The sequence below is a fragment of the Sparus aurata genome, chromosome 1 (assembly GCF_900880675.1).
Source record: "Sparus aurata chromosome 1, fSpaAur1.1, whole genome shotgun sequence".
Classification (NCBI taxonomy): Eukaryota; Metazoa; Chordata; class Actinopteri; order Spariformes; family Sparidae; genus Sparus; species Sparus aurata.
The window spans coordinates 11,360,117-11,385,689 of record NC_044187.1 but is presented as its reverse complement, the minus strand read 5'-3'; the positions used below and the strand labels follow the sequence as shown (position 1 = coordinate 11,385,689).

The 25,573-nt window shown below is 41.7% G+C and overlaps 2 protein-coding genes across 5 annotated transcripts; one reads left to right on the top strand and one right to left on the bottom strand.

Moving 5' to 3' along the window:
- Positions 1 to 8: 8 nt before the first annotated feature.
- Positions 9 to 25,551, top strand: slc5a10 (solute carrier family 5 member 10). 4 transcript variants are annotated; one of them, XM_030416013.1, is made up of 15 exons: positions 9 to 63; positions 2,975 to 3,046; positions 3,915 to 4,019; positions 4,625 to 4,684; positions 5,045 to 5,149; positions 5,268 to 5,373; positions 5,496 to 5,576; positions 5,658 to 5,863; positions 9,298 to 9,433; positions 18,704 to 18,811; positions 18,922 to 19,072; positions 19,212 to 19,380; positions 22,794 to 23,009; positions 24,031 to 24,124; positions 24,292 to 25,551. In XM_030416013.1, the coding sequence occupies exons 1-15, from the start codon at positions 40 to 42 to the stop codon at positions 24,483 to 24,485; spliced, it is 1,827 nt and encodes a 608-aa protein (XP_030271873.1). In that variant the 5' UTR covers positions 9 to 39; the 3' UTR covers positions 24,486 to 25,551. The 4 variants fall into 4 exon arrangements, with proteins under 4 accessions (XP_030271873.1, XP_030271864.1, XP_030271858.1 ...); XM_030416004.1 differs by lacking the exon at positions 9 to 63 and adding an exon at positions 870 to 2,893; XM_030416022.1 differs by lacking the exon at positions 9 to 63 and adding an exon at positions 1,025 to 1,032.
- Positions 6,924 to 17,488, bottom strand: fam83gb (family with sequence similarity 83 member Gb). Its single transcript, XM_030415987.1, has 5 exons — positions 15,963 to 17,488; positions 13,496 to 13,663; positions 12,446 to 12,570; positions 10,654 to 12,052; positions 6,924 to 8,931 (listed from the first exon to the last, which is right to left on the bottom strand). Exons 1-5 carry the CDS (start codon positions 16,521 to 16,523, stop codon positions 8,569 to 8,571), a joined length of 2,616 nt encoding a protein of 871 aa, XP_030271847.1. The 5' UTR covers positions 16,524 to 17,488; the 3' UTR covers positions 6,924 to 8,568.
- Positions 25,552 to 25,573: the final 22 nt, after the last annotated feature.

Below are 25,573 nucleotides of genomic sequence, written 5' to 3'. Positions count from 1 at the left end.
TGCATCGCTCGGCCTGAGGATGGCGCCAAACGAAAAACAATGTTTTGCATGCTAATAATACAGGTAAGTAATGGTTTTGGGGTTTGTTTCGGCCGCCAAACATGCGCTTCTTTCAGCAGGAGAGAAAACTAAACAACTTACAGATACAATAAAATGGAAAAACTTGTCAGAGTAAACTAGAAGTAACACAAACGTGTACTTAAATACAGCAAATGTACATAACTACATTACATAGCTGAGGTCGTTGTGAGAAAATGTGGCTTGACTGTTTTTCTTTGTGTGAAGCACTTTGACATTAACAAGAACACATTTGAGCTGCTTTTGAAGTTACACCACCCATAATTAATGTCTAACCACCTGTTCTTGGTTATTTTAATATAACGTCCTTGGTTTAATCTCCCAGAAGTGTTATTTAAGTGTCATCAAATATAAATACAAGTAGGCGTAAGTGTTGTTCAGTGTCTATGGAGATGTCTTCAAAGTTGTTAATCATCACACAGTCTGTCTCACTGCTGTTCAGATTAAAGAGGAAGTAGACAAACTACTAAAACTCAGTATCAGTAAACAGTATAGTTTATTCTACTAGGGGTTCATTTTCCTGATTAATGTTTAACAAAAATAGGTTGAAACTGTAAAGGAATTATTTTTGTTATTCCTTTCTATCTTTCCAGATTACCCCCAATATGGGCTGTACAAATAGTTAATTTCTTTTTGTTTTAGTTTGTTTTGATGTGTAACTAACTCTGAATTCTTGGCTACATACTGTTTCTCCTGTACACATGACAAGTGAAGCATGTAGACAAATACAGGAACATAAACAGTAAGCTTTGCTTTGAGTCTCTACTCTGATAACATGCCTTACATACTGATATATTAAATAACTTTTATTGATGTATTTATATGTATGTACTTTTGTTTTATTTGCCATGGATTTGAACAAACAAATGTTGAATCTCTTGACTTTTTTCTATAGGCTTTTGCTGCACACGATGTCTCCTTTCATCCTAAGCTTTTACATCATGTTCTGCGAGTGTGCGTGAGATTAATGATGATGTGCGTGACGTCAGGGTGTCTCGATCGACACCATCTGCTCCTTATAGCAGACAAACACCGGCCAGCAGTTTGTGTGTGACACTGAGTTAATTTCACACCAGGGAGCACGGAAGGAAAACTCACTCGTGTCCCGTCGTCTCTTCCTCTCCTACTGTTCATCCTCTCTTGTTGCTCAGTCAAAAATATCCAGATGTGTTGAAAGTACGAAAAAACAACAAAAAGAAACAAAACAACACATTTAGATTTTGAGAATGCACACACACATCAGTGCAGACTGGATGTTTCCAGTTATTTAAATAAGGAGATTTATCATGTTTGCTATGATTAGACCATTTGCAGAAGTTTGCATTGATATTATATCTGATTGTTCTGGTCACACTTGTTTTTCTTATATAACATCTTAAAATTAATTAACAGTATTCTGAAATATGATAAAACTATGTCGAAAAAATACAAATAGTAATGTTTTGTACAGCCTACTTATTATATACAATTATTCATAGGTGATTTTAAAAGTCAGCTGGATTCTATTTTAGAGTGAAATTTCCCGTAAAACTTTAAAACCAACTCATCCATCTAAAGAGGATTCTCTAAGCTGGCGATGCAAATATTTTCAAACTTGTATCTCACACATAATTTCTCAGCAGGGATCTTGCGACATGTCAAACAAGTAAAGAATGTAAAGAAACCAAAGTACACGATATAAACTTGCTGTGGAACAGAGCACATTAGGATTAATTCTGAAATAGAAACTGTAGCACTCATCCAGAAGTTCCAAAAAATATGTACGATATCTGGGAATTTAAAGTTCAAAAATATTATTTCAGTCAATAATGCAAAAAAAAAAAGTCCCAGTGGATCTATCCTCAAACATTTAATCATCTGACGAGTGTCTTCAAGAAAGACTCTAAATTTGAATAAAAACTTGCGTCTAGACTCATTTTGTGAGATGAGGCGTCGTTATTGTCAATTTTGTTTCTAATTAGAGTAAAAACCTATCTTAGAGACTCATTCCTTCTTAAATATTACTGAATGAAACCTGTCGGTGTTCCTCTCCTGCACACTTTCACTGTCCCTACTTAGCACTTTCCAGCAGATGTTTGTGTGTTTGGACGCTAATGATTATAAACTTGTCACCGCCAATGATTGACCATCTTTCTGTGTGTGTGCATGTGTGTGTGTGTGTGTGTGTGTGTGTGGACTCTGGTCCACAGGAGCATCTGCTGTACTTCCACTGCTCACCCACACCGTGCACTCCATTATCCCCTAGCACAGCGTGTGTGTCAGCGCTGCAGGTGCCACATTAAGGTGATGTGTTTAATCATCAATTCAACCAAGGGACTGCCCTCTTCACACTTACGTGAAACACTCTGTGTCCAGCAGAGAGGTCAGCTTGCAGTTCAGCCGAGAGGGGACCTTTTTCGCCACGAGCTGGAGTGTGTTTTTGTGTGTGTGTTCATGTTGGTATGATTGTTGTTGCATGTGTGTTGGAAGAGAAGTGAACATTTTACAGTGTGTCTGGTTTTAGAGGGTGTGATGTGTTCTTGTCGGTTTGTAGGACTTTTGCAAAGTGTTAGATTATGAGAGTGGGTCGATAGCGCAGGTGTAAGGGTTATATTCAACAGGCGTGTGTGTGTGTGTGTGTGGCTGTAAGGATAGGGCAAAACGAGAAGCAAACGTGTGTGTTTTTGGTGCATTATTAAGTGTGTATGTACTGTTGTAAATATCGAGGATGTTCAACTCCACCGTCAGCTTCTACGACCGGCCTCAGTCCTTCAGCTTCTCTGACATTATTGTCATAGTAACCTACTTTCTTCTCAACCTCGCTGTCGGCATCTGGGTGAGAGATGAAGGTGCACATAGGTGTGTTTTTTCCTGCGCAGGTGTGTCGATGCTTGTGTGTAACAGTTTTCTCTGTCAGTCATCATGCAGGGTCAGCAGGAATACTCTGAGCGGATATTTCCTGGCTGGACGGGACATGGCCTGGTGGCCGGTGAGTGTGTGTGTGTGTCTGCATGTGTGCGTGTGTGTGTGTGCCTCTCTTTCGATCTGCTCTGTAATGCCTCTGACATTACTGATGTTTTTTTTTTTTGGATAAAGGCCAAGGAGAGGTTTCAAATTCTTGAGATGGCCTGTGTTTCTGATCTCTTGTTGGATTAAGCTCTTCTGACAATCTAATCAAGTAGCATCTCTGTTTGTAAATATCAGTAACCTTGGATCTGATTAAAAAAATAAGTGATTTTTAATATTTGGCAGTCTTGTGCATGTTCACAGACAGATTGCTGGTGGGTTACGCTTGGCAGACTTAGCAAAGAAAACATATTTGCATCTTGTAAACTTTGCATGAATTTTGAATCCCTATTTTATGATCCTTCATTTGATACAATCAACAACACATGGCGAGTATATTTTTATCTATATATTGTAATACTGTGAAGATGCCACTTAGTTCAAACAACAGCCTGCATCAACTCCTCATTTCAGTGAAATATGTAATCATAACATGAAAATAGTTTCATCACAAATTTTAATTGAGAGGAATAATAATATAAAATGTAAATAAATTAGCTCTACGTATGTGGAAACAATAGTAGGGTCCTTTAAAAGGGGCCCGACCCTTAGATTGGGAACCACTGAGGTAAAATACCTCACTCTAAATGAGGTAGTTAAAACTAGCTACATCTGGACAGTGAAATATTGCTTATGCTCTGAATGCACCAGGATTAAAAAAACGTGAATACTTTAATACTTTTGATACTTTAATTGCCTTTTTAATGCTAATTCTTGAATGATATCATGAATGCAGGGCTTTTAGTTCGGGTAATTAAGTATAAAGTTTCTTCCGTCTCTGGTGTGCACAGATTGGAGCGTCTCTCTTTGCCAGTTCGGAGGGCTCTGGTCTGTTTATTGGTCTGGCTGGAACTGGAGCTGCTGGAGGCATCGCTGTCACTGGCTTTGAATGGAACGTGAGTAGACAGACGTCGATTCACTCAACAAAACATCATGAGCTGCTATTATAACAGCTTTAGAGCTATCACAATAGCCACTAAACTCATTATGGTCAGGAATGAAGCAGAGCTAGCCTGCTAATCCGCCTACATGTTATTTCTTTTGTGGCGTGATTGTGGTGTTAATAGGGATGACTTGACATGTATTAGTGTCGGTAAAAACAGCATACAGCCACTCCAACTAAAATCTATTTGTGTCTGAAAAGAAAACAATTCTATTAGCATTTTGATAGCTCTTCTATTCAATTAACTTTTTAAATATGGCTGTCTAAACCAAAAGACATGGAATTAGTTGGTGCATTTGTGTTTTAACAACAGTTGTTGCACAGAGTCTGCTGCAGGGGGCAGAAGCAGAACGTAATGCCTTCCAGCTTTATTGGGTGGTTCACAACATACGAAGCAGTCCACTGAACCTGCAAAGTCTTGCACATGAGCTTGCAGAACTAAAAGAGATAAAAGTTTTCCAACAGTTTGACCACAGAGATTTTTTTTTTCTGCCTGAGGCGAGTGTTGTAGACAATCTGGTCAAACCTCTCCGTCCTCTTTTTCCTTCTTTCCCACAGGCCACTTATGTGCTGCTGGCTCTGGCCTGGGTTTTTGTGCCTGTCTACATTTCCTCAGGGGTTAGTTTGCACACACACACACACACACACACACAAACACACACACGGGTGCCTGTGTGCTTGTTAAGGCTGGTTCAGCAGGTATGTTTCAGTGCCAAGAGACATGAGACGCCTTGAAAATTCCCCAACAGGGTGTTAAACCGCAATCTCATCTGTCTTCAAATAACAAAGAACATATATTACTACATTTCCTTGGAACGTAATTATTTTAAAAACAGGGGGGGTGTAAACACATCAAACCACGTCACTAGGTGCTAATTGGCAGATCATACTGATCGCCTGAAAAACACACTCGTTAGCTTTTTAATCATCTGTGTAGCTGTAGTGTGTTGAAGATGTTTAAACCGTGTGTGTGTTCAGATCGTGACGATGCCGGAGTACCTGGGCCGTCGTTTCGGAGGAGAGAGGATCAGAACCTACCTGGCTGTCCTCTCACTGCTGCTGTCCGTCTTCACAAAGATATCAGTACGACACTCCCTTTGGCCGCTTTGGCTTTCCACCATCTTGCAACATCATCTTCTTCAGCGAGAGAGTGAATCTTTGCCGGCATTGTTCACTGACGTGTTTTTTCTTCTGTCTCCAGACTGACCTGTACTCTGGAGCCTTGTTCATTCAAGTGTGCCTGGGCTGGAACCTCTACCTGTCCACTGTCCTCATGCTGGTGGTCACTGCTTTCTACACAATTGCAGGTACACAAACAACCACACACATAAACAATAACATCCAGTGTAATTAAATCTATTTTTTAAGATATATTTGAGTGTTGTTGTTGTCTGACACTGAAAGAGAACACACTCTCACTTCCTTTCAGGTGGTCTTGCTGCTGTCATCTACACCGACACTCTACAGACATTCGTCATGATAGTAGGAGCTATCATTCTCACAATCACTGGTTTGTACAATTATAACAATTTTTTAAACAGCTGCTCTATTTGAAGGATTGTAGTTGGAGTTGTGTTTTCCGGGTCCACAGCCTTCAACAAGATTGGTGGCTACAGCAACCTGGAGCGCGTCTACAGCTTGGCGGTGCCCAGTAAGATAATTCCCAACAGTACCTGCCACCTGCCTCGTGAGGACGCCATGCACCTGTTCAGAGACGCCGTCACTGGAGACCTGCCCTGGCCCGGCATGACTCTGGGGCTCTTCATACTGGCCACCTGGTACTGGTGCACCGACCAGGTACATTTATACACAAGCACAACACATGCTTGTGCAGGAAACTACCACCGCTGCAGATGTGAAATACGATGCAGTTCCTCTACTGGCCACTAGAGGCTGGACAAAAAAGCCCTCAGAAAGAGAAGTGAAAAGGAAAATCACTTAAACTCCTTCTGCGAAGTAAATCAAATAATTTAATGACATCAAATTCTTTCTTCACGACATAGGGTTTCCGACATCTTTTAATATGTGCTCGGATGGAATAAAAAAAAAAAAATCCATTAAAAAGATACAAAAGGAAAAAGAAATTCGATAGCTGAGTCTTAGCCAAATCAGACAAGTTCAAATTCCTCCTCCTGGTGTTTCCCTGTGGTATTACTGTTGGTGTGTTAGTAACATGGCTACCGCTAATGGCCTAGCTACTGTCCAAACAACCGAAAGAATCCCAGTTTGATTTTTTATTCTTTTTTATTTACTGATCTACTAGAAAGAATGCAATCATAACTGTGAGGGGAAACACATATCAGCGAGGGAACAGACTTCGACACAACATCGAGCGCTCTCTATTAATCCATCACTCTTCACCTTCTTTGCCTCCTCCAACAGCGGGGTTCTTTTCCTTTTCTGGAGTTTCCAGTTATTCCAGTTGTTCCACCGTTACCTGGGGATAGCGACCGGGTAAAACAATGCCACTTCCATTTTTTGGTTGCGCAATGGCAGACGCGTTTCCTTTGTGACGTAATTAGTCTCTTCGTTTCTTCCAGGAAAAAGCCTGCTGGCAGACCAAATAGCATTCTCTTTTACTCATTTAACTGTTGAAAGCCACACATCATCACCACCTTGCCCTCCTGGACATACTAGAGTGCAGTGGTCTGTTTATATGACATATTTGTAAGAGAGATTAAATAGAGAGAAAGCTAACCCAAACCCAAAATGCTGGTTGGTCTATTGCATCAACAAACTGTGTTGCTGAGGTGCATTAAATGGGGTCTGTTCAAGGAATTACATAGTTGCAATTTTTTCTCCCCCCAAAAAATTTAAGTAAAATACAACCCCAACTCCAAACAGAATAGCCATGTAGAACTGAACAGAATAAGACAAGACATTTATTGTTCAAACTGATAAACCAGAACTACCTAAACGGACCCTGTGGTGAGATTGTTTTGATTACTGTTTCAAAGGTCAAGAATACATTTTTATTCTCGCTGTAAAACGTGTTTGGTTTTGTTTCATACAACTAACCAGACGGACTCAATTCTACTAATGCGGCTGCATTCACAAATCCCAGTAAAAGAAGAAAATCACCATGTTGCCCTGATGATGATTTTGCGCCAAACCCCAAATCCAGTCTCCAAAAATATCTCAAGAAACCTAAAAGCTACAATTACATTTTTCTGCAGTCTGTGAGGCAAAAGCAGACAAGTTTAGAAATAAAAAATACCTTACTGTACACGTACACAGTCATCAAACTGTTGTAGGATTACTTCCAACAATCTTTCCTTTTATTTACAACATTCACTTTTGGTCCCACGTCAGTATTTAAAATTGCATGTAAAGCAGTTCATGTACATCAGCACAGGTAATCCAGTAAATCCTGCACATCCAGTACCAAAGGCAATCAACATAGCAGCCCTACCCTCACACCATCAGTAACCAATCACAGTGGTATCAATGCAAACCCCGACTCTTAGATCACAGGGGAGACGTCAGCTGATTTTACATGTCACAGATACACCACATCTGTGTAGGTTAGATACAGAAAAACAATGCAGTCCAAAGTTCAGAAAAAGAAAAAGCAGTTGAGGTAATTTGCTCAAAAGATTGTTCACAATACTGAAGTGTAAGCTGATTGAACAGCTGTAAGAACATTTACAAAATACCCTGCTTCTGGTAGAAATAAAAACTCTTTCATAAACAAATTGTTATCAGAGCTTATTTCATCCAAGACATCAGCCAGACATAGGGTGACCAGATGAGAATGGGTAAATTCAGGACAAAAGGATTTTGGGGTGATGGGCTGGTCACAGTGGCAAATGCTAAAATAACTAGCTGTCATCATAAAAAAAACCCAGGGAAACGGGCGGAAACTGTGTGTAAATCATTATCCACAGCCATGGATGGTTTAATTTCCCTTCATATTTTTATTCTTTTTATTCAGCAACATCGTCACGTTGTCCTTGCAGTTGCTGTTTATTAATTTGTGAGACTACTGTACACAGCTAAAAGAAGAAAGAGCAACAGCCATATTTAATCTAGGATATAAACGGCTGTAGCCAATGCAGAGCTGACTGCAGGGTGACACAAGTGTTACACAACGATCAATGTTTAATTATAACTAATCAAAACTCTGCTTTAGTCTCATTCTCGGGATGATTAATACAGGTTGTGCTTATAATTTCCGACTGTCCCAAATTTTTCAGGACATCTGGTCACCCTGGATGACACTACAGAAACCATCAAATCAGAGGCCTTCTAATCAGGAAGTATTGGAGTGTAAGGCGATGTAATTCATTTACAGACAAGCATTTCATCAAAAATATCGCCAACTCTTGTTGACGAAGTCAAAAGCCACAGTTACATAGTTCCTTATGTTGAGCCTCAGGGTTCGGAAACAGGAAATGACATGCATGCCAGAGATAAAGGAAGATTCCACACTAAGGAGTCACCAATTTTTTTTCAAGAAGTGTCTATCAAACATCCTCGTGTACCTGTATTGCCTCACAGTTCTACCTGGCAGGCTTGTTATTTTGAGGCGCTTTCTTCTGCGGCGCTACACCTCGGGCCTTCAAGTGTCTTAAATTGCTCAGTTTTGAGAAAGATACTCCTAATAACCCTGTTTGGTTGCCTGGCGGCTGGGGTGCGGAGTGATCCACCTTCCTGTAACTTGGGCTGTGGCGTCGCGGCGACCGACCGGACCGCACCTGAGCTGAATCGGGCTGCAGCGTCCGACCCTGCCAGTAACGGTGTCCTCCAATCACAGGGCCAGCTGCTTGGGTGGGGCGGTGAAAGCTTCCTGGTTTTGCAATGACTACTTTAGCTCCTCCTCTCAGTCGTGGGTCACGGCCTGGAGATCTGGAACTCTGGAACAACTAGACAGGAAAGAGGAAGAAGAGAGATGAGTAGGACATCAGTGAAGCCTTTACTACCCATTTTATACATGGAGCACCTCAGGGATCATTCCTCAGGCCACAGTTCCAGTCAATACCATGTTGCAGCTTAATAATCCAGTACCATACAGTAGGTGCTTGCTCTTAGCCAGTGGTCCACCATTAAGTCTCAGTTTTGGCCCTCGAAGGGAAAAAGTTTCGGTGCTGCTGACTTATAGGAATCAGTGCTATTGTTTGTAAACTAAGCTACCAAGCTAGGCTAACAATCATACCTTTCTTGGTCTCATGCCTTTTGAAAAGTGCTATATAAATAAAGTTGATAGTATTATTGTTATTATTTGTGTGTAGGTGATTGTACAGCGTTCCCTGTCTGCGAAGAACATGAGTCACGTGAAAGGAGCATCAATCCTGGCTGCCTATCTGAAGTTGCTGCCCTTCATCTTCATCATCCTCCCTGGCATGATCAGCAGAGCTCTCTATCCAGGTGCGTGCACAGACATGTGGCTTATCTCGCACACACTCACACACATATACACACCTTTTGATTAGGACAAAGGTAGGACATGTTTACAGAATGCAGGCAGGTAGTGGCTTGCTCTGACAGCACTGGGGAAACACACCCGTTTTTAGCGGGAGTTGATTAAAAAGAGCATCTGAGTCTTTCTGGAAACTTTCCTGCGAGCTTAGTCGTGACAAGTGCTTTTTTCTTGTTAACCTCCGCTCCTGTTCGTGTCATGAGTTCTCATGAGTCATTTCAGAAGGGTTTAAAGATCGAGACAAGCATTGCGTCAGTATCTGCTTGTCAGTATTATCAAGGCTGCATCGAAAAACTTGTTACATAAATAATTAATCTGGTGATTAATCTTTCAATCAACTAATGAATCATCTAGTCTATAATAAGAGAGAACAATAATAATCATATTTTCCTAAATCCCACAGTGATGTCTTCATACAGCAGTGATTACTTTACTGAAACAAAAAGATATTCCATTTACAATTATATAAAACAGAGACGATCAAAATGTTCTTGCACTTTTGTTGTTTATTATAAGACCATTTTCCATCAAGTAATATAATCATAACAAATCAGTTTAACTCGACAGTCAACAAACCCATTATCAAAGGTTCATCAAACGTTTTATCAAAGAACCAATTAAACTAACCTTATTGTGTAGCCTGAAAAACATGGGACAACTATAGCTGCTACGATTAGTCCACTAATCAATTAATGATCGTTTGAGCCTTTTTGAACTTCTCCAATGTGGAGATTTCATGCTTTTCTCTGTTATATCGTGTTAAACAGAATAAAACAGAATTAGGATGGACATTTTTCACTATTTTCTGACAATTTATAGACCAATTGTTTAAATGTTTTAATTCATTGCAGTACAAAAAGCCAACTGGTGTGCGTGTTGCCTTCGATTCATCTAAACAATTAACTAAGCAATTGATCGACTAGTTGTGTTAGACACCAAAATACTAGAATTTTTTTTTTTCTTTTTAAGATTTTTTGTGGCATAGACACCTTTATTAGCAGTAGACAGAGAGGAAACATGGGAGAGAGAGGGGGAGGTGACATGCAGCAAAGGACCTCCCGCCGGAATCGAACCGGGGTCGGCTGCGTTTTACGGCATGCGCTCTAACCACTCGACCACCTGCACACCAATACTAGAAATATTAACCCAACCTCTACTGGGCACTCACCTGTCCTATGTGCCTGTGTGGCGAGGGGTTTCCTTGTCGGCGGAGGTTCTGTGATTGGAGGATGAGCTCCTTGCTGTCCTGTGACTGGCTGGGCTCTCGCAGATCCAGCATGCTCTGGGACAGACGAGCCATCATGTTGAACCCGTCTCCTTGTCGATGCCCGCGACCTGACCCTGCTGTCACTCCGTTGGTCAGCGGGTCTCTTGGCTCTTGCGGGGAACAATCGTAAAACTCCTCCTCTGACGCTGTAGAGGTGCTTGAAGGAACATCGTTGGCTCCTCGGTCACATATGACCTTGGTGCTGTCTTGGCTCCCATCATCGTTGCTGCCGGAGTCTCTGGCATCATCCTTCAGTGTTAGGCGGCCATGGCCTGTTGTCATCTCCTCCCCGGTTCTCTTTTCGCTAAACTCATCTAGACTTTCCAATTGGTCCATTTTCATCAGAGTGACCTGTGGTTGGTCAGGCTGCTCTGACGAGGCGGGGTCTATGACTAAGTGCAGTGTGCGGCGTTTAGGAACAGGAGGTGCTGCAGTTTGTGGAGCCTCTGGAATTTGTTTAGAACCATCTGTTGGCTGTGAATCAGCGGTAACTTTGGATGGTTGTGTAGGAGTGTGTGCATTCGCTTTGTGTGTTTCCTGTGTTAAAGGTTTGTGTGGCTGCTGAGGGGGCTCACTGGAATCTGTTACATCAGTCTGGTCTTTATTCGACGCTGATTGTGTTTGCTGTTTTTTGGTTGGGTTCACAGGAGTAGAGGCATCTGTACTTGTCTTCTCAGCAGGAATTCTTTCTGCTCCTGCAGTCTTTGCATCTTGACCTGTAGCAGGTTCCTTAGTCGGTGCTGGTTGCATCAGTGGGGAGCTGAAGCGTATAGCCTGGCTGTGCTCAAACCTCTCCGACCTCTGTAAGTGAACCTGATGGGCTCGCTTATCATCCCTGATGTTGATAAAGCCAATCACATCGCTTGGTGGGTCTGGCTCTGGCCAGGTGGGGAGGTACGGGATCAGGTACGCTTTCTCCATGTTTACTAAAGCCGGGTGTATGGGCGGCTCTTCATGAACACGCCTTGGGCGTCCTTTTATTATTTTGAGCCCAGTGGGAGTCTGGGAGTTCTTGTTGCTGGAATTTTGGTCAGAGGACGTGGGACTTGTGTGGGTTCCTGTGGCAACAAGGGCATATTTGGGATTGATGAGCTTCCTAGCAACAGCAGCTGACACCGGAGCAGGGGCCGCCTGAGGGATCGGATCAGGGATCGGCTCATCGACGAAGGGAACCTTGCTGAGAGACACGCTTCTGGACAGGAGGTAAAGTTCACGAAACTGCAGGTCGAAGGTCTCCACAGCCTGTCCTGTGATCACAGTGATGAGGTTACGGTCCAGACGAGATGAGGACCAGGTGAAGCTGGAAAAACACAGACACAGAAACATAAATTCACAGCTTTTCCCATAAGCTTACATTGATAAACCTATAGATATTTCCTTTGAGCCTCACAATGCACACAAAAACAGCTGCCTGCTGTTTGGCTGGAAACAGGGTGAGACCGGATGAGAGTGGAGAGACTGAAGCAATACAGAAAAGTCACGGGCCAGAAAACCAAAACAATACGAGATACGACAATTCTCCACGGAGCAAAGTGGTAGTGCAGATTCCTGTAACACAATATCTGTGGGTTCATCTCCTAGTACGACCCCTTTCACAAGTCACATAGTTATTTAATACATGTTAAATCAGAAATATTGTTTAAAGCAGCTTTAAATGCACAATAACAACCACACAGAAATGCAGACTGTTTACCTGTATGAACCAGAGATGGCTCTGTCTGAATCTACCAGGAGGAACTTCTGGCTCAGCGATCCACGCACTTTCTGTGCCGACCGCGTGAAGAACTCCACACCTCCACAGCAGCGCACACGCAGATTCTGCACACACACACACACACACACACACACACACACACACACAAAGAGTACAGGGTTTAATTCAATGGATGCAAAGTGAGGCCCTTGGGGGTTTCATGTGAATAAGAGGAAGGGCTTCAGTGAACAAAGGGGAAATAAAGGCGATAAAAGAATTTGTTTTCTTGTTGCTCAAGAACAATTATTATACGACCATAACTTTGAGTTGGCTGTCTCTACAGGTTAGAGCATGGATTATATCTATGTATGTGCATGCTTGTATGACACACCCTGCTGTGTTTGTCTTTGGCCCTGTGATAAGGGTGTGGTTTCTGGCCGAGCGTTACCTCGTAAGTAAATGCTCCGTGCGAAATCTCACAGCAGACAATAAGCAGAGGATTTGTAAATACTCGTAACAACAGCAGTGATGGCAGATAAGAAAGTAGATGGAACAGAGAAGAGGTCTGCCAGTTTAAGTCGTGAGGAAGGAAGAAGGAGAAATGAAAGAGATTCATCATACAGAAAGTAAAGTGAGAGCAGTGTGGTTGATCTAATTGCCTGCAGCACAGGAGGGAATGTGCCTAATCTGTTTCTGGCCTCCAGACCAAAATATTTAAAAAGCCCCCATGAAACATTAAGTATTTTCTGTTACTGCCTAGACCAGTTCAACTCGGAATGGCAAAGAATAACAAAGAAATTCAACGAGCTACTGCATGCTTACTAAGGCCTGCAGGCCAAAAACTGTCAGAACTACTTCATTTAGTTTCCTACTTTCAGATATTTCCCCTGTTTAGTGATAAATTGTGACTTTAATGAAAAAATGTATTTAAAATTATGGAAATGGATTCATTTTCTATTATTACACACTTATCAAGAGCTGCCATCTTTCCAACTGGATCATCTCCCCGCTTATCAAAACATCATCTGGGCGTAGTGCGTGTGTGGATACCTTTAGGTGTCCGCGGTGCATATCAGCTCTGCCACACATGGAAAGGAAGCAGGGGACTGCAGCCATGTCAATCATTATGTACACAGGAATTTTGCGTCTGTAGCTCGCATCCAGCAGGTCTCGGAAAATATCAACATCTGTAAACACGTCCATCACCACAGCGATCACCTACACGCACACACACAAAAACACACAGAGGAAACCACAAATGGTGTTAGTGCTTCCTGCTCTGAGGGTGGATCCAATTTGAGCAGCTCTTATCAACAAATTTATAACCATTAAATCCTCAAAGGAAGCTGGGCACTTACGAGAACCACCCTGAAAAAGAATTAAATACGAAGAATGTGTTTAACTTCTCTGAACATAGAATGTCCAATAAAGAGGCTTGAAACAAAGAGTGCTTTGCAAAGTGGTGATAGAGTGCGAAGGGGCTTCTGCTGGTTCAACAATACAGCAATCCTAGTGACAGCATGGTACTCTTCACACTGCACTGTCTGCACACTCTTCACCTGACCCAGACTGATTAATGTATAGCTCTGGAGAAAGCGTGTTACTGAACCTTCAGTTTGGAATACATAACCACAAATGTTAAACAAACTTTCTTTGTCATTATATCCGTGTTCAACGTGATGTACTTATGCTAATCCTCGAGAAACTTCGAGAAAAGTGGAATGTAATTTGCTCTGCATAAACAGAGGGCAGTTTCTTGTTTGCAGAGTTCAGTTAAACAGCAACCTTGGGAGAAAGCTGTTGTCTGACTGTGCTGGTAGAGCCAGCCAGTGCCCTCCAAGCAGTAAAAAACTCTGGAGCTGAGTCCAACTCATTTCAGTCTTTGTTGCTCTGGGGCAAAGCTCTGCTTTATGTGCTTAAACCAACCAGCAGTATGTCAGAGGTAAAGGTTATATATGGTGTGCTGGCATGTAACATTTCACTGACGTCAGGGCATTTTTTTCCACTGGCGTGTCAAGATCAGACTTGTGTTATTAAAACTTTGTTGTATGCATGTGTGAGTGTGGTAAATGTCGGACGAGCAGGAAGAGCGCGTTGAGCTTTGTGGGCCGAAGCGACGCAATGAAATCTAATTGGGCAAAAGAAGATAGACATAAATTCCTAACTTTATTATCATATGTGACAGAGGAAAATGGCAAAACAGTTGCTGATTAATGTTCTGTTGATCCACTATTCAATTAATCATTTCAGGTCGGAGCACAATGGCCTCATTGTTGTTGGAGCTTATAAAATTCTCTTCCCTTTTTCAGACAGGCAGTGCTTTGTAGCTCGTGCCCTGTGGTAGTGAACTGCATTATGCCCTGACACTTCTTGTTGAGACTATTACTGTGGCTCCTTGTGTGCTGACTCAACTGACTGTCGTGACCTACATTTTGAGAAGGAAAATTGAATTTAAAAATCACGGTGTGATTATTTTGCATCACAATTTTAATTTTGTTTTGAAAAACTATTACAACCACGATGATGATGTGACATTTGTTTGGGTCACTCTGCACCAAACAAAGTGTTTTCTCACATCTGGAGAACAAGAGGTAATACGGGGCATCTCTGCAGCACGACAGTATACATGTATGTGTGTATCTTTATGATGCTGGTTTCTCACACATTTTACCTTTAAACTGCAGCTTCTCTGACTTGGATATTGCTCTTGGCTGTGCTGTGATTATAATGATATTTCAATTAATGATTTTCAGCATCTTTATTGTTGTGTTTTTGCATTGGATTGGTACGCATTAAAATGTGTCGTGTCCTACCACATGAAAGGGGCACTATGTCATTTTTTAGAAATTCAAACTTTATTTGAATATTAATTGAGGTAACAAGACAAACGTAGATTCCATAACTGAACAAACAAGCTGTTCTCAGAGGGAAATAAGTTGAAGCTAGTAAGGTGGCAGGGTACCAATTTGTAAATAGGTAAAAGGTAAATAAGTAAAAAACAAGTTATTTAATACAGAGCTTTTGTACAGGGTAACATGAAAGTGTACAATGGTTTCTGTTTGAGTGTTGTGAGGTGTTTTTGTTATTCTCCATGTTTGATTTGGTGGAAATTCCCCAAACATCTTTAAAGGTGCACTGTGTAGTTATGGGGAAGACATTTTAAGATCCTCATTGACTGATGTCTTTTTTATGCCTAAACAGACTAAATAAACAAACTGTCTTTGTTTTCCTGTTTGAATAAACAAACTGACCTGAGAGGACAACACAAGTTCATACTGTTTTACTTTGTTTATATGTGGCGGACCCTGCCACCTTTCCAGCTTCAGACAGTGATCAGTGATCTTATCTTATTTTCCTCTTGAGAACATCTTTTTGTATTATTACCTCATTATCATTATTATTTAATATGAATGTTCTGAGTTTGAATTCCCTCTAAAACTACATATTGCCCCTTTAGTGTCTGCATTATAACACCATCATCATCATCATCATCATCCTCAGCCTCATCACTGCCTACCTTCTGGGCTGATGCAATGCTCTTCCGCACCACCTCCTTGATGTGTGTGTGCCCATCCACTGGAGGTTGCGTGTGCACGGTCACACGCGTGACCCCTCGGTATGACACGGCATCGGGCCAGCCGAGATCCAACTCCGCCACTGAGGCCTCGGACCGGTCCGGCCAGTACTGCAGCGACACATTACCGTCCCCCCCGTCCTCCACGTACCCCAGGGAGACTGGGGTGGTGTTCCCCGGGCCTGGCGTCCCCGGGCCCGGCGTCCCCAGGCCTGGTGTCCCCGGGCCTGGCGTCCCCGGGCCTGGCGTCTCTGGCTTCTGGTGATGCTCGTGCCCAGGCCGGTAGGCTTCCGCTTTCTGGGCAATCCGCTCCAGCTCCCGTTCCGACAGGAACTCCCGGACGCCCGCCGTGCGGATGTGGTCCATGAACGCATCGCGGCCCTTGGAGATGAGCGCCTCCACCGCCAGCCTCTGGTCCTCACTGTAGAAGAACTCCGGTTTGCCCTCACTGACGCGCCAGTTGACGTGGTGATCGTCCAGACACTGGACCTGAGACAGCGCCATGACCTTGATCTGTCCCCCCGGTCAACAAATAGTTAAGAATAGAAACCACTCTGACCCAGTTTCCAGTCGTCCGTCCGAACGGTCAACCCTCCAAGAGCTGCGGTCTGTCATTACGGTCCATGGTGCGTCCGTGAGGCGGTAAACAGACTCCTTCTGTGGGGAAATGTTTTCATGTGAGGGAAATAAAACCGCTACAAAGTCCCCGAACACCGACTCCAGCCCAGGTATCAGGTTACACACACACAGGTGATGTTCCAAAAAAGCACCTCCGCCCAGCGCCACGCCTTTCACCTGACAGGGGCCGGGAAACTGCAGCGGCGGCCCGGTTCAGCTGCTCCAGCCGCGGGGCCCGGCAGACACGGAGGCAGGCTGGCAGGCAGCTGTGTGTGTGTGTGTGTTTGTGTGTGTGTGTGTGTGTGTGTGTGTGTGTGTGTGCGCTTGTCTGCCAGTGAGTCAAGCCGAAGCGGAACACGTACTTATAGACGGAGCGAGAAGTCATTAATCCTCCTTTGTATGTGTTGAAATTGTTGGTGATTCACGAAGTTTTGTGCTGACGAGTCTGACTCGAGTCTGATCCGCTGCGGTCCAAAGCTGCTGTTCACTAAAAATGGCAACTTTTGAGTTCTCCAAAAAAAAAAGTCGTAAATACCCCGAACACGAAGACGAACACGAGTCTCTCTGTCTTCTCTTTGTCTTCCTTTAATAATAAAAAACGCTCCTCCAGACTCCAGACGGAGAGTTCATCGAGGTCCGGAGCTCAGCGTGCAGCTACCGGTGAGTGTCTGACCCTGGAATTCGGCAGAGGAAGCTTTGTCACCGGGGGCAGAAAGGCGGAGTGTCCGGTAGTCGATTAGGAAAGAGAGGGTTTTAACTCCACCCTCCTCCTGCTTTGGACAGGAGGAGAGAAATCATGTACAGTGTAATAACTCACCCAGTGTGATCGAGTTTCACTGACACTGTTGGACGGTAGTCTTTCTTTATCTGCAGTGATAGAATGACAGCACTCTGCATGAATGTGCACTCAGGCCATGATTCAAAAAAATGTCCTATTTAGGCAAAAGTAGTGCAGATACCAAACTTATTGCAAATCACGTGTAAGGTCAGCTGGACTTTAAGCAATAAGACATTTCATCAGGAAAAACTCTGTCTTGATACATTGAATTCAAATTAAAATGAGGACAGGTTTAAATGTCATATTTGTGAGAATAGTGACGCTTTGTGATTGCAGGACAGGTCAGCCAACATCCTTAAGTGTAATTTTTATGTATATTTTTACAATGTTTTTTACAAATTGCAAGTCCCAGATAGTTTTTTTCTTAAGCAAGGTAGTCACTTTTCCCCCAGGATACCTCAGACTTACCTGCAATATTCTATCTTAATAAAGAGAAGAAAAAAAAAACAGATATTAGTACCTCAATAAATGATATTATTGCCCAATTTATCTAACCTGTTCAAAAAGTATGACAATAAACAGCATTGGTATTATGATAATTGATATTCAGTGACAAAACTGTAATCAAACCTTATTAAAGTTACTTCATTCTCAGTCAAGAAATAATCCCCATCACTATAAATCAGTGAAATACTGGCAGCCAGAAAAAACTAAACTGAAAATATAGAATGAACACACAGTATTTCAAGTCGTGTCTCAAGTCAAGTCAAGTTATTAGTCTTTGACATCCAAGTCCAAGATGCGTCTCACCAAAAGGATCATGCACCGACCGTCCGCTTTTTTATTTCATTAAAATAAATTAACGTCATGTAGATGTTTTTAAATCAGAACATACACGATGATGATCACAGCTGAAAAAAACTACTGATGGCCACTTTTCTTAGTGCGTCAGATATTCCATGAAATAATGTGTGTTTTTGACAGAATACAATACGAACGGAAGGAGATTAAAATTTTAAGGGGTGATTAAATTATAGTATGTGTATTATTAACATGATATCAATAATTAACTCCTGCAATATAAACTAACGACCGGATTTCAGCACAGAGCTCCTTTAAACCTCATTTTGCTCTTTGAAGTAAGTCGCCTGCTGTCGTATTTCACGCGAGCTCCTTTACCTCATGAGTAGACTTTAGAGCGAAGGAACATGAATTCTACATGAGTGGAACAAACTGCTCTGTCTTCCACGCCTGTGTGTGAGTGACCTGTGACTGCCTCATGTTTCAGACTCTGTAGGTTGTGTGGATCCAGAGGAGTGTGTGCGAGTGTGTGGAGCCGAGGTGGGATGCTCCAACATCGCCTTTCCCACGCTGGTCATTGAACTCATGCCAAGTGGTGAGAACATGCTCTCATTTCTAAAACCTCTATAAAAACGTATCTCTAAATGTGTCAGCTGCTTAGCATATGTTAATGTGTGTGTGTGTGTGTGTGTCTGTGTGTTCCAGGCTTGCGTGGTCTTATGATAGCGGTCATGATGGCTGCTCTGATGTCATCGCTGACCTCCATCTTTAACAGCAGCTCCACACTCTTCACCATGGACATCTGGAAGAAACATCGTCCTCGAGCGACGGAGAAAGAGCTGCTACTGGTCGGCAGGTACGAAACCGCCAGCTGACCCGGCGCTCCGATCGTGATAATGGAGGGTAGAGATTTAACAGCAGGATTGATAAAAAAAGAAAGGGGAGTTTTGTGTGCAGAGGAAGTGAAAGAGAAGAACTGTTTATGTCTGTTCCAGGATCGTGACTGTGATCTTGGTGGTGGTGAGCGTGGTGTGGATCCCCATCCTGCAGTCGGCCAATAGCGGCCAGCTGTACGTCTACATCCAGTCAGTGACGAGCTACCTCGCTCCACCCGTCACTGCTGTCTTCACTCTGGCTGTGTTCTGGAAGAGGACCAACGAGCAGGTAACACATGCCAAAGGATCCATGTAGTACGACTCAAACTGCAACTCACAATTACTTTTATCTTCTAGGTTGATTTAAATATCCTTTTTTATAATATAAAATAGTGACAAATGCTTCTCAAAAGTTCCCAAATACCAATGTGATGTCTTTGATTTGTTTAACTTCTTTGATCAACAGTCAGAAACCCCAAAATATTAATTTCACACTGACATAAAAAAGAGAAAATCCTGAGATTTGTGAAGCCCGAACCAGCAAATGTTTGGTGTTTTGCTTGATAAATGACAATTATGACGATAATTTGAAAATTAATCAACGATAATCCCTAATCATCTGATCATTACGGCACTAATTACAGTCAAAAACATGAAACTACACGTACACGTAAGTATTTAGTCATACAGAAGAACTAACACACAATGCAAGCGTACATTAGCACAAACCAAACTTGATTCAAAGTTTACTCAATTCTAGACACTAAAGTAGGTTTTGAGTTTTGCACAGTGTGTCCTTTCTCCTACACTGTACAGTTTTATTAGCCTCACGTGGGATCCAGCTGCCAACATCTCCCACTGCTCGGTGTGGAGTCAATATGTCTGTGTGTGTTTGTGCACACGTGAATGTCTGTGTGTGTTACTCTCTCATTCTATGAAGTGTATTGTTTGTTATTTCCTCCCTGAGAACCAGCATGGACTTGCTGCTCTTTCTCTGTGATAACAAACGAAAGCGATTTTTTTCTGACTGATAGCAGAGTGAGAGAAAGTGTGATTATAAGAAGATAGAGATTAACACAGAGAGGTAAAGTAGATAACACTGCTGTCATAAGAATGTGTGTGTGCCCAGAGCCAATAACTCATGTGTTGAAACATCTCTCCACTGCAAGTAAAGACCAGTCCACTGGATAGTCAAGATTGTATCCCTGTTAAGTAGAGCAAGTCTTGGGTGTGGCTGCCCTCCGCTGACATGCGGTTTAACTACTACAATAAAAAGGATTTTAACAGGATTTCCACCATGAAACGTTTTTTTTTCTTCATGTAATACCTCTACTGTAATGTAAATATGACCCTAATTCAACTCTGAATCAAACTACAAAGACTCTATATTTAGTTTACTGTATAATCTGTTTATAATGAACTTGCCTACAACCAACACATCCTCATACCTAAACAAATATATAGGTTGGTTGCCAATGAATCCCCCAAAAAACATAAACATCCGTTGCAGAGTACCAGCGACAGGCGGTGTACCAGACTTTTGTCAACACAGGGTTAACTGAAGTGAAATGGTTACATATTGGTTATGTTTAGGCACCAAATCTACTTGGTAAGTTGTAGAAAAAGATCAAGTTTTGGGTTAAAATAAGTATGTTTGTTATGTAAAAATGATGCTACTTAAGTTGAAAAACTCACCATGACTAGGGTTGGTTGTCAGACTTTGATTTGACTTTTATGGCACCAGCTGAGTCGAATACTGAAAATGTCTTGTCATTAAATACTCATTTTCAATACCTAAAGAATACCTAAAGAAAAGAAATAATAGTGCTTGTGATTGGCTGGAACCGTATCGAAGTGAAGGTACTGGTATCGAAATTTTTACCCAGTCCCACAAATGTCCCACAAATGTCACAAAAAATCCTGTGTTTATTGGACCCATCCACCCACCTCCTCATTTGTTGTTTATATACTACCTCATCTGAATACCTCCTTTGCCCCGTCATAATTGCAAAAACCTTGTAGACTCAATGTAGCTTCGATTGTCATTTATTTCCAAGTCAATCAGGATAGGCGGATGTAACAATAAATAAATTTGATGAAAGTAAGTTGGCGAGCACCCGTATATACAGACAGTGTATGTTCTTGCTAGCTAGTAAGCTTATGAATCGTAGCTCTGTGCTGCTAAAAGTTTAAGTCTGATTAAAGGGTGGATGACGATATTATTGGTTAAAATTGGGTGGTTCAGGCCTACGTAATCTAATGTCATATTTTGTTTTACAGGAAGAAAAAAATATTATATTTTGATATGAGAATACAAAGAAATGTGTTTGTTGTTTTTTCTCTTGGCACATATTGTTTAATAGGTGCATAATATGACCAGAGATATGATCTGAAAGGATTAAAAATGTATCATTAAACTCGACTATAAAAGTTAAATGGTGGTAATCCAGATGACCAGTTTTAAGTTATACAAAAATGGACTCACACTGAACAAAAATAATCCCTCTCAATCATTCATTCTGACCCACAGGAAGTATGTGGCAGTGTCTGTATTTGCAGAGATCTTTCCTTTGCCTGTACTGTGTTATTATTTTGCTGGTTTTGGGAGATTTCTGGGCGTCACCAATTCTGAGTAGAGATGATTGCTATGGGTGTTATTTCCAGGTCATCAAATGCAGACGCTCTCAGTTGGTGGCTCGCCAACTGGCAGCGTCGGTATTCATTGACCTTGGAAATGAGATTCAGCTTGTAACTTGTTTACGAATTCAAACTACAGATCGTTCATTGTATGCTGTTAACTCTATATGCCGAGACCTGCACAAGACCAAACTCATGATCACTGGATGATTTATAACATTTCACGGCCGTCTTTTTCCTTTCGTGTTACCATTTCACTTTATACCCATTCAAAGGTACTGAGGCAGGTCAATAGAACTGTTACATAAAAGGTGTTAAGTTCTTTATTTGTTCATATAAACACAGTGTAAGAATATCGCTGTAAGAATCTTAATGGTTTTGACTCACAGGGTCAAAGGGCAACAAGTTAGCGCGCAGGATGCGTCACACGCTGACTGTAGTCTGACACTGTTGAGAGCAAACAGTACAGACAGGACAATTTCCACGGGAACATGACGTGTGCAGTCCTTGAATCTTTGAACAGAGCGCCAAATGTGACTCACAAAGGCACCGATGAACCCTGTAATTAGCGTCATTATATTTAGCACATGTGTCGTCTTGTAATCTATTCGTCCTAGAAATTAACTTTTAAGGATTTAATTTCAAAAAAGAAAAATATGTACATGTAGAGTTATATGAATTAAAAGCAACAACACTTCTGAATGAATATTTTACTGTCAGAGAAACCAAAACACAAAGTGAAATAGAGGCACCGCTGTTTGATTTGTGTGCCGTGACAGGGTGATTATTTTAATGTGTGCGAAGCCGAACTGCACAGATCACATTCTTTACCGAAGCTTGAACCGAGAGTTGTTTGCGTCGCTGCACGTGTGTGTACTTAACTGAGAACTGACACGACGACGACAAATAATCGCGGTGGGAAAGTGAGAGTGTTATGAGGCGCACACACCCTCATGTGACCCAGGGCTGCTGCAGGAGTTACACTGACACGTCTTGCAGAAAAAGTTCATAGTTATGAAATGTAACCTGTATGTGTTTATATGTGTCTTTGTGTGTGTGTTTCAGGGTGCGTTCTGGGGCCTGATGGTGGGATTGGTGGTGGGTGTGTGCAGGATGGTGCTGGAGTTCGCCTTCCCGCCGGCCAGATGTGGCATTGTGGACTCGGCCCCTGCGGTGCTGCGCAGCGTCCACTACCTCCATTTCGCCATTCTGCTCTGTGGCCTCACTGTTATCGTGGTTACTACGGTATCACTGCTCACACCACCGCCCACCCACGAACAGGTGTGTACACATACATACAGTAAACACAACTATCAGGGAGGTAAGCTTATGGAAGTGTTTTGCTGTTGATACACCTGTGATGTTATCTGACGAAAATAAAAGAAGAGAGATGGAGAAGAAACAGCGTTATCTGAAGGTTTGCCTCCATCTTACAAGACAACCAAAGAAGCCATGCCTTTCTAAATCCAAGGAACAACGAATAAAGATAGAAGACAGAAGATGTTTTTAGATCTCATTTAAGCCGGTGACACATCTGTCACATCTGACCTCACTCTGGCCTGTGTGTGAACTCAAAAGGCAAACAGAAGCCTTTCTTATAGAAGCGTGTTAAAACACATTTCCAGAGAGCAACCCTTTTTGTTTAACCTCCCCTGTATGCTATACACACAACATACAGCCATATACCTGTTCACACATCCATCCATTAAAATCCCTTGTACACACAGAAAACTAATCACATGTGTCAACACTTTGTAGAAAACATATGGTATATTAGAGGGGATTTAGGTGAATTATGTTGTGCAAAACATATGATTTCATCCATATTGTCTAAGATTAAATTCTAACTCCACCAATTTCTTCTTAACTTAACATAAAGACTGAAAAAAGGTGCAAGCAGCTGTCCAAATGTAAGTAAATCCACCAATCAGTACCTCTAAAATCTCAATAATGAACGTTACATCTCATTTTTACACTATATCTAGTTTTAGAGGTTATGGTTGGTGGATTTTGTAACTTTAGAAAAAGAGTCCGACGAGCTGTCTCCTGGTTTCTCCAGTCTTTGTGCTAAACTGAGGCTAACAGGCTGATGGCCCGAGCGTCATATTTACAGTACAGACATGAGAGTGGTGTCACTCTTCTCATCTAACATCTAACAGATGTTTCCCCAAATGTTGAATTCTTCCTTTTTGTCAGGATATTGTAAATAAAGACACATTCAGCTTCTCTACATAAACTGTAGGTTGTATTTATGCCCGTCAGTCAATACAATGCAGTTTATTTCCTTGTTCTGCTGTCCCAGGTGTGTAACCTGACCTGGTGGACTCTGACTGAAGAGCAACCAAGAGAAATTCCTCTACAGAAAGTGTCCTCTATCAGCCACCGTAGCTCCCAGGGTAAGAGTCTGGATATTCACTTGGAATAAAAACCAGCCATCATGTGACAAACAGTCATCTGTTCACACGCTGCTGGAGTTACTGTTTGAGTAACTTCCTGTCTCTGCTCTGTTTGTGTGTGTGTGTGTGTGTGTGTGTGTGCGTGTGTGATGATGATGATGATGCAGGCACTGAGCCAACACGGCGGGTGACATGTGGTCAGGGTACAGGATTGTGCGTCTCGGCATCGCGACGATCCGAAGAGACTCCGGCCCCCAGAGTTCTCAGTGTCAGAGAGAGTGTGTTCTGGTCCAGGTTCTGCTGTGTCAATGCAATCCTGCTGGTCAGCATTAACATTTTTCTCTATGCATACTTTGCCTGAGGATCAGATTTAACTTCCTGCCTCACCCTCAGGCTGAACTCCTGCCAAAGATTTCTGCTTTAAGGAGACAAACTGTTCGGATTTTACATGAATCCTTTAAAATCAAGGGAGCGTTCTGTATATCAGGTGAATCGTGCAGATGATAAAAAATAAATACAAATCAGACTTCAAACTAGAAATGGTGAGAGAGCATGAACCTCCACCAACAAACTGTATTATTTCCATAAAAGACAGTGTTGAGAATTGTGTTAATCTGTATCTGGATCCACATTTGTATCAAATTACACATAATGATAGATAATTATGAGAGACACATGCCAGAGTTTTTTACATTCAAGTATGTACAATGCTCCTCTGAAACCCCGAGCAGCTCGTGTTTTGTTCAGTGTTCTCTTTTCATAATCACTTTAACCAACGTACAGTATTTCTACACGTCTCTCGTCTTTTTTTACAGTTAGGTTATTGGCTTGTTCATTAACTAGTTAACTAGTTTTAAAGTTTGAGAAGGGTTTATACAAATTACAGTGAAGCTTGTAGCTTGTAACAAGCTAACATGAATGTGCAGTTAGTGTTCAATAAAATGGGACTTCTAAATAAAAGGGAAACACACATCTTGAATTTAGAGCTTACAATATATATATATATATATATAATAGAAAGATTATATGAATATAGTGAAAATATATGTATGTGTTTTAGGTTGTATGTGACTTGCAATTCTATGTTCTTAATTGTAATTATATAGTTATATTTATGGCCGTATGTCTGTCAAATTAAGGTTTTGTGATCCTTCAGTTATTGTTCTTGTGATCTTTCACGCTTTTTAGCTTTTTTAAGAATATAAATCTGAATTTCTCAACCTTTTTCTGCTAAAAATGCGTTAATAAAATATACAGAAATAATAAGTTTCACATGTATTTTTTATAATTACACATGTCAGACCAATTACAAATTATCAGCGCTGAAAATTCCATGTCAGTCGAAAGCAAAAATATCTTGACAACTTCTCCACCAAATGTTTTTTTCTTGTGGTATCACAAATAAAGGTGAAGGTATGTGCATCGAAGCCACATGTGTCTGTCCAGAAA